This window comes from Battus philenor, unplaced genomic scaffold, assembly GCF_028537555.1.
Source record: "Battus philenor isolate CCGP_79_NKW_IND1 unplaced genomic scaffold, ilBatPhil1.0.hap1 SCAF_22, whole genome shotgun sequence".
Lineage (NCBI taxonomy): Eukaryota > Metazoa > Arthropoda > Insecta > Lepidoptera > Papilionidae > Battus > Battus philenor.
In genome coordinates this window covers 1694102-1702234 of record NW_027181685.1, presented here as the reverse complement: position 1 = coordinate 1702234, position 8133 = coordinate 1694102, and the positions used below count along the sequence as shown (strand labels likewise).

The 8133-nt window shown below is 33.0% G+C and overlaps 1 protein-coding gene across 1 annotated transcript; it reads right to left on the bottom strand.

The window, feature by feature from the left end:
- Positions 1 to 736: 736 nt before the first annotated feature.
- On the bottom strand, positions 737 to 3026 carry LOC137923581 (uncharacterized). The gene is made up of 3 exons (XM_068766798.1): positions 2762 to 3026; positions 2337 to 2572; positions 737 to 772 (listed from the first exon to the last, which is right to left on the bottom strand). The coding sequence occupies exons 1-3, from the start codon at positions 3024 to 3026 to the stop codon at positions 737 to 739; spliced, it is 537 nt and encodes a 178-aa protein (XP_068622899.1).
- Between the last annotated feature and the right edge of the window lie 5107 nt (positions 3027 to 8133).

Below are 8133 nucleotides of genomic sequence, written 5' to 3'. Positions count from 1 at the left end.
AAATTTATAATAAAATTTATGCGGATAATATTATATCTGGTACACTCTTGGATTTGACCTTTGTATTTCGTACCACGAGTTTCACAATTGATCGTCGAATTACACAAACTACACGAAGGATTTCATTTTAAACTCTGAAACAATCATTTGGTTTTTTTTTTGTAAACTTTTCCCTTTGGATCTTTCCATAAAAAATACAAGATCCTCGTTCTAGACTGTTCTGGAATTTTCCTCATGATTTAAGTCACTGTAAATGATCATACGTGTGTCATATCCTTTAATACAAAATAAAATGTGTCATCACAAAAGTATAGCTCTAGTCTAGAGTTCAACAAACTTTTTTGTGTCGCAGACCCCTTGCCATGTTTTTCCGTGTTGGGTAGACCCCCTACTTACCTGATATTGATTTCCTGTAAATTTCTAACTGTAGTGAAGTTTAGTGTATGTTCAAAATGCATTGCGACCACAAAGCGAATACCAACATCCTACAATTTTATAAACATATATAATATTTTATTTACTTCATAGGTACTTTTATAAATAATGTACATGTTTTGAAATTATAAGATAGTATAATGTAAGTAAATAGGTACTATCAGTGTATATGTTGAGATCCACTATCGTGGACCACCATTCTCATTTCATGGACCCCCAAATTTTTTTATCGCTGACGTTGACCTTGCAGGTTGTCATAGACCCCTAGGGGTCGATATAGACCACTTTGGGAATCACTGCTCTAGTCGCTAGCCAAGTTCTCAATATCTAAGTTTATCTGTTATAATTACATTTATTTAACACCCTCTTACAACTTACAACCACAACAAATCATCCTGTATATTTTGTATATACAACATATTTTATAAATCATTAAAATGCATTTATGCAACTCATTGATCATGGCACGCTGTTACAGGCGTCACCCCGCTCTGACGGGCGTAATTAATTTGACACAATGTTCTGCGTTGACAGTGACAGCTGACGTTTAGTTTTTTTTTATTTTAAACACATTAAAAGGCAAAAGCATTAGGAATATTCAGTAAGTTTACACACTTTTAAAATTTATCTTTTGTAAGTTTATCGAGTGCTCTCAAAAACTAACCCAAATGCCAAGACGGTGGAATTTCTGGCGGCTTCCAAATTCAAATTATTTTTTCAAGAATTTGAATTCGAACGCTCAAGAATTATTTTTAACAAATATTTATAATCGTAGTGGCCAGTTACACGATTTTATAATTAAAGTTAAAATTACAATCTTTATTTTGGTTTGTTGACTCATGTAAATGAGATTGACATTACAAGGAATACATGAAACATTGTTAAATTTAATATAATACTTACTATTTATATTAAAATAACTGACGATTCTTAATAATGATATTTAATATTTTTAGAAAAAAAATACTTTTAATTAGATTTACGTAAATTTTAATTTTTATATAAATAAATATATCACATCAAATGTATTAAATGTGTCTTTTAAGAAGTAATTTTTTAAAAATATCTTATCTAGTCTGATAGATTTATAATAGAAGTAGCAGTGGGTAGAATAGAAAGCGCAAATAACAGATATCCAAAGATGTCTTAACAAGCGTGCGTAGGACATATACAAGTGTTTACCAACTGCCCACGCCCAACAAGGGGCAACTTGATTACAAAGGGAGAGCAATTCAAAAGTGTACTCGACTTGTGTTTAACCTTTTCGCTTTGATATCAAAATTATGTTATTACATGGGTGGGCGAGAGAGTTAGAAAGGCTTAGATAGGGCATGTCACAAGATGTACAGACGACCGATGTCAAATTAAATTATATATTATTATAATTATATTTTAAGGGAGGTCTACGTAAGAAAACTTCTATGACTAAAATCCTGATGAAAAAAAAAACTAAAAAAGTGTGTACCATGATAAAATTTTTAAACACACTATCGTTCTAAATTTGTATCTATTTTGGAACTAGATCATATAATAATTGCGTTGACGATATATACAAATGTAAACCGAAGATGCTTAGCATATATTAATATATTGTCCAGTGTATAACGAATGACATACACATAAAGAATTTCCTTACAAAATCGAAAGCTATCAAAAGAGGCCTGAAATAGCACCATTGTTCACGATATCTTTACCAAAAGCAAACGTATAAAAAGAATAAGAAAAAAGGCTTTACTTATATACTACCTATATTCTATTTAAGGGTATCTACTAGTAGGTTCGGGATGGGGTGTAGTCGATGTAGTACTACTATAAGTATATTTACATTTACTACAGTCAATGTAGTTTGTACGTGTACTGAAATAGTCTACTTCTGTGTAGTTACAAGAGAAAGGCTTCACACATCCTCTAGGTAGGTTGTCCCCGAAAATAGTACATATCTTTTTCAAATACCACTTGTCGTCCACTTCGAATATAGTGTTTCTCGGTCCGATTTCCACAACTGGACTCGCTTCTATTCCCAACTGACTGTACTTTGACGCCGCGAAACTTGCAAGCGAACCTTTTGTGAATACGCAATGTTTGAATTTCTGTACATCAATACCCGTATCACAAATGCATTGATCGCTTGAATTTCCTGAAAATATTATTTGGTTATCAACTTTTTAGTATTTTAAACATTGACATAAATTACTGTACCCGGCGATAAATATTGCACATCTTTTCACACAACAATAGGCTAATATCGGCTTCATATATATAGATAGAAATCTCTTCTAGCATAAGACACTATAACCATCGATTTAAAGATCATAAAACCGTTCACCTTCAGCTTCGCATTTCAGGAACTGCGCTTGAAGAAAGGTGTTCAGTCTGAGCTCGTTCAGAACACACATCTGCGGCACAGAGTATCTGCCACTACCCAACAGGTAGTAATCTACTACTACCTCTCCCCCGATATTATCCACTAGCCACGGGTAGGTTTTCGTAAAGAAACCTTTATCATTACGCACATCTCCATACACTGAGATAACGTATGTACACTCAGCATGATATGAAATATAGAAAAATAATAAAAATTTATACAACATTTTTATATGTACAAAATTAACCAACTAGTCCATTTATATATGTTATATAAATATTTATCGAAACACGTGTCTAGAAATATGTTTTTAAGATAACATATTAATAGGGTTCCTTGTTTCTAAACGTATTATAAGTAGATTGCAATAGTGCGATGCTACCGGTTTTTAAAATAGAAATTCGATGTTATATTTTATATAGGAAAATATATAGTCAGTCGTCGTATATATATATACTGTATACTGTTAAGAGGTATATTAAAGTCACAAGAGATCTAATCGGCCTCGTAAACTAAAGAAATGTGTTAAAAATACAGGCGGATATTTAAATAAAATTGAGTGAAATAACGGTGGTAGTTGTGTTTCGCAATATTTGCCGCATGCGCATTTATCAACGGGCTGGCGGGCGGTGCACTTTATTGCACGACTACTGCTGCATAGAGGAAGTAGCTATATATTAGTCCCTTTCTTACTTATTTAAATACCGAAGTCATACCGTAGTTTGTTACGCCAATTATTATTACGTGTAATATGAGATATATACTAAAAAAATAAAATCTCAAAAGAACCATACACGTTTTTTTTAATGTTTAAAATAAATATCGTAAAACAAATGCGCATATTTCAGTCAAATGCCATTAAACATGGCATTAGAAAAATGCGAGCGCTTCGTTTTAAATGCTAATAAAACATATTTATTTCACTTCCAGTTACTTTAAAATCTGTTTATGACTGTTGCGATTCAAATGCCACATATATATATACTTTTCTATCATTTTAGTCGATACATTCAAAGGTTATCTTGTCGAGTTCTCAGAGCAATAAGACTGTATTTTGCGGTACAAAGAAACCTGCATAAATCGTATATTTATTGTTTAATATATTCTTACGGCATTAAAGTTTTGAAGGCTCCATTCATCTGCAAGATCACGGGGTGCTGGATACCAGCCGATCTTTACAGTTCTTATCGTATATCTAAGGAGACCAATGTCCTTGCAGTGGACGTCATGCATCTGAAACAATGAATAACATTCTTTAATTGGTTTATTTTACATATGCTCATAGCATACAGATATAGGTGTCCACGTAAAGATAAAAGCCGTGAGACTTGAGCTGGTGATGTGAGTGGTAGGATATGGTAGACGGACATGAAGCCATGCAATCTTCACCATCACACGTACGACTTGTTAATTGCCCTCAATCTATCTAACTCAGTGATTCCCAAAGTGGTCTATATCGACTCCTAGGGGTCTATGACAACCTGCAAGGGGTCTTCGTCAGTGAAAAACAATTTGGAGGTCCATGAAATGAAAATGGGGATCCACGATAGTGGTACACATACACTGATAGTACCTATTCACTTACATCATACTATCTTATAATATCAAAACATTTACATTATTTATAAAAGTACCTATGAAGTAAAAAAAGACTGGACATCATTAGCCGAGGAGATTTAAAATTAACCCTTACAAAATTGACAATTTATTATTAAAGCATCAGGTTCATCCTTCTCACTAAAAATATTGACTTATTGCTTATGGTATTTTATTTATAGTTTATTTAATGTTACGTATATTTTACATGACAAATATAAAATTTTATTTTGAGTAGTTTTAATTTAAATTCAATTAATAAATGTATAAATTAACATGTGTTTTTACTTTAAGTTTTTAACACTAAACTTCACTACAGTTAGAAATTTAAAGGAAATCAATATCAGGTAAGTAGGGGGTCTACCCAACACGGAAAAACATGGCAAGGGGTCTACGACACAATAAAGTTTGGGCAACTCTGATCTAACTGCTCACAAATCGACGTCTACAGTTGGACATAAACCAATTCTAAAACTTACAAAAATACCTGCTTGAAGCGGCTTGGATATTGCGTCTTACGACAGCTTGTCCGACCACATTGTGAATGGAGATACACCAATACCACGCTTTGCGTCGTTTCGTTTTGCTTTTTTTTCGAAGTTGCGTCGCTGCTTAATTAGTACTGTCATAATATTGCTGCATAAAAAGCCGCCATATGTGAAAGTTCCCGCGGACGTCGTCACAACGCTCAACCGTTGCTCGTCTCGCCTACTCGTCTCGCTTACTCGCACGGCGTGCACTATACGCGCTCTTGTTTGCGCCTTGGCAGGTAGCCAAGGCGCAGCACGTGCGCCCGCGGCAATTGCAGTTCTCGGGGAGTCTAATTTGAACCAGGATTCGATGCGCAACCGCTCGTAGGCGCATTATTCATTTTCCGCGCAAAAATTATGTTAATTATTCAATAAACGTTTTTCCACGTCACAGTACTAATTTTCACTGTGTGTCGTTAGATTTTCGAAGTTGCGTTGTTTAGGGTTCGATTCTTTATTTTTTTTTTAATTTTCTTTTTTTTATAATATACGGCAACACTTTTGTTTCTAATTTCGCCATGACATCAAAACTCGGAGATTCCGTTTTTAACTAAAAACGCAATTTGAATACAGTTTTATTTTAACTTTGTTTTGCTAATTTTAAGAGTTCAGTTTCAATTACGTAGTGTGTTCTGCTTTTTTTAAAAGAGAATAATAAATTCAATTGAATTTTTCTGTTCTGTTTCTGGTTACAAAAAAGGCAAATATTTTTCCAATTTATTTATTGGCAGAGTTATAGTATATTAATTTTGTTTTTAAAATGTTTACTATGTTCAATATTCTTTTTAAAAAGTAGTATTTTTGTGACCCTGGAACCTATCTTCGATCTTTACATGGTTTGCTATAAAAAATCCTAATTCACTTTGCGTCGTGTATTTTTTTTTTTGGAACGTAACCACGACGCACGACGCATTGTTCTCCCTTGTAGGTTTGCCTGCTGTCAATTTAACTTGCCAATTAGCTGAGAAGAACGCCTACAGAACCCCTCATATTTGATTCGGCCTTGTAGAGAAACACCAAGCTGTGCTTACTTCATGGCTTGCTAAAAGTAATCAGCTTACAAATGTAACCCATTTTGTATAAAAATTGCAATTAATTTTCAAAGTGTAGGTATGTATTGTTCAATAAAAATGCTTCATATTACTGGCCACTACTACAATTCTTTTTTTAAAATAACTATTGCGTGTTCGAATTCAAATTCAAAAGAACGATGGTCTTTACATTTGGACTATTTTTGACTGGCAAATAAATGCTAAACACTATACGTATATAACATTTTGTCTGCTATTAATTATAGCATTATAACATATATATGTCAATGCTAATTACCATAAGCTAAGTTAAGGCAATCCTATCGTAGGAATAGTTTTCAATCAGATCTAATAAATTAATGTTCAATTTTGAGATTTCGCGAAATTCACGTCGACGGTCGGTGAGATTCTGGTGATTTTATGTCAGCTATTGGATTTTGTGGGGCCACGAAAATTGCTTTTGTTAAATTTATTACATTATGAATATTATTTAACTTCCACTTGATATCCTTTTCATCATCTTTTCAGCCAATGGACGTCCACTGGAAGGCATAGGCCTCAATAACCAGTCCTGCGCTGCCCGAATCCAGCGATTTCTCGCGACTTTAACTAAGTCGTCGGTCTTCATACGGAGGTGGTTACCTACACTGCCACTTGAGACGTGAGATTTTTCGAAGATGAAAAAAGAATCGAAAATTAGATTCTAGGCTCTATTGCGAATCTCCTCATTTTTGGATCAATCTCGTTGCAAAACTCTGAACCTTTACTTTGCTTTTTAAGCGTTCACCGGCAACACACATAGGTCAAACACGTTCTTCTTCAAACATTGCGGCAATTTTTAAGGAGAAGAGGTTTCGAAGCTTTTCGAACACGTGTTCGGCGAGTGATCTCTTTCTCGAAGTTGGACTCGATATATACATATATTTTAACTTATAAGCCATACAGTGTTATTATGCTGTAATTTTTATGATTAGCATATGGTTAAAAAAGAGCGTGAAAATAAAAATTTTTATGTGAAAAAATGATTTAGAAAATTTTGTTCCTGTCCATCTGTGACAGGGGAGATATGGGAGACCTTACAAACAGAGCCCTATATATAAAAAAATTTAATACTTTTGCATATTTGGACGTTCCTCTATTTTTATTTTCCACCTTCCCCCATTAAACATTTGTTGCTGCCTAAAATACAAAGGCATATAAAATTTACCACTTTTCAGTGCATCTCAATTATTATAAGACATTACGAGCAATTGAAATGATTGTTCGATATTCAAAATATGTAACTCGCCATTTTACTGGCCACTCGTCACTAAGCGTTTTATGAGTCGAAGACGAGCAGTTAGGACGATTAATGGTCGTTATCCTTCATTTAATTATTTCGATAAGGCGGTTATTTTTCACATTCAATTGACCTGCAAATGACATTTACTCGTGAAGGCTTTGAAAGCTTTTATAACGTATTTACATTGTATTGAATTGACAAGTTTTTGGAGTAATATTGTCTTCCAAAATAAAATTGAAACATCTTATTATTGCTGTAATATTGTAGTTACAGCAATAATAAGGAACGAAATTAGTTAGACTAACAATAAATTATATAATTTTATGGAAATACTAAACTGGATATAAAATTCCAAATAATAATAACAATGACATACTACTAACGCCATCTACATTATACCGAGAAGACCCCACAAGCGCAATGTAAACTGTGACGTGAAAAAATCTAACTTGATGTGTAAACTAAATTTTAGGGCTTAATTCTGGATATTTTTATTAAAACGATATCGAGTAATAACATCCCTTAAGATTTGTTTGCAATACAGAAGAATTGATATAAAATAGTCTTAATATGAAAAAAGCCAGTACTGGTATATTGATACATAGAATATAATTAATAGTTTTGCTTTTAATTTTTACATTCGGCACACAATTATTATTAAGTATCTACTTTTATGAAACTAATATATGTAAAAAATTAATTACTTTTTGTCATATTGGAAAAAAAATAATAAATTTATATTCAGATGTGTAGTTTTAACGCCATCTATCGAACATTTATGAATACAGCAAGCCTTGTAGTACACATTACTTTTCAAGGATATTAAAATGGTTTACCAAAGTAATAATTATAATAAACACTAGATGACGCTAATTACGACTCAACTCTATTATG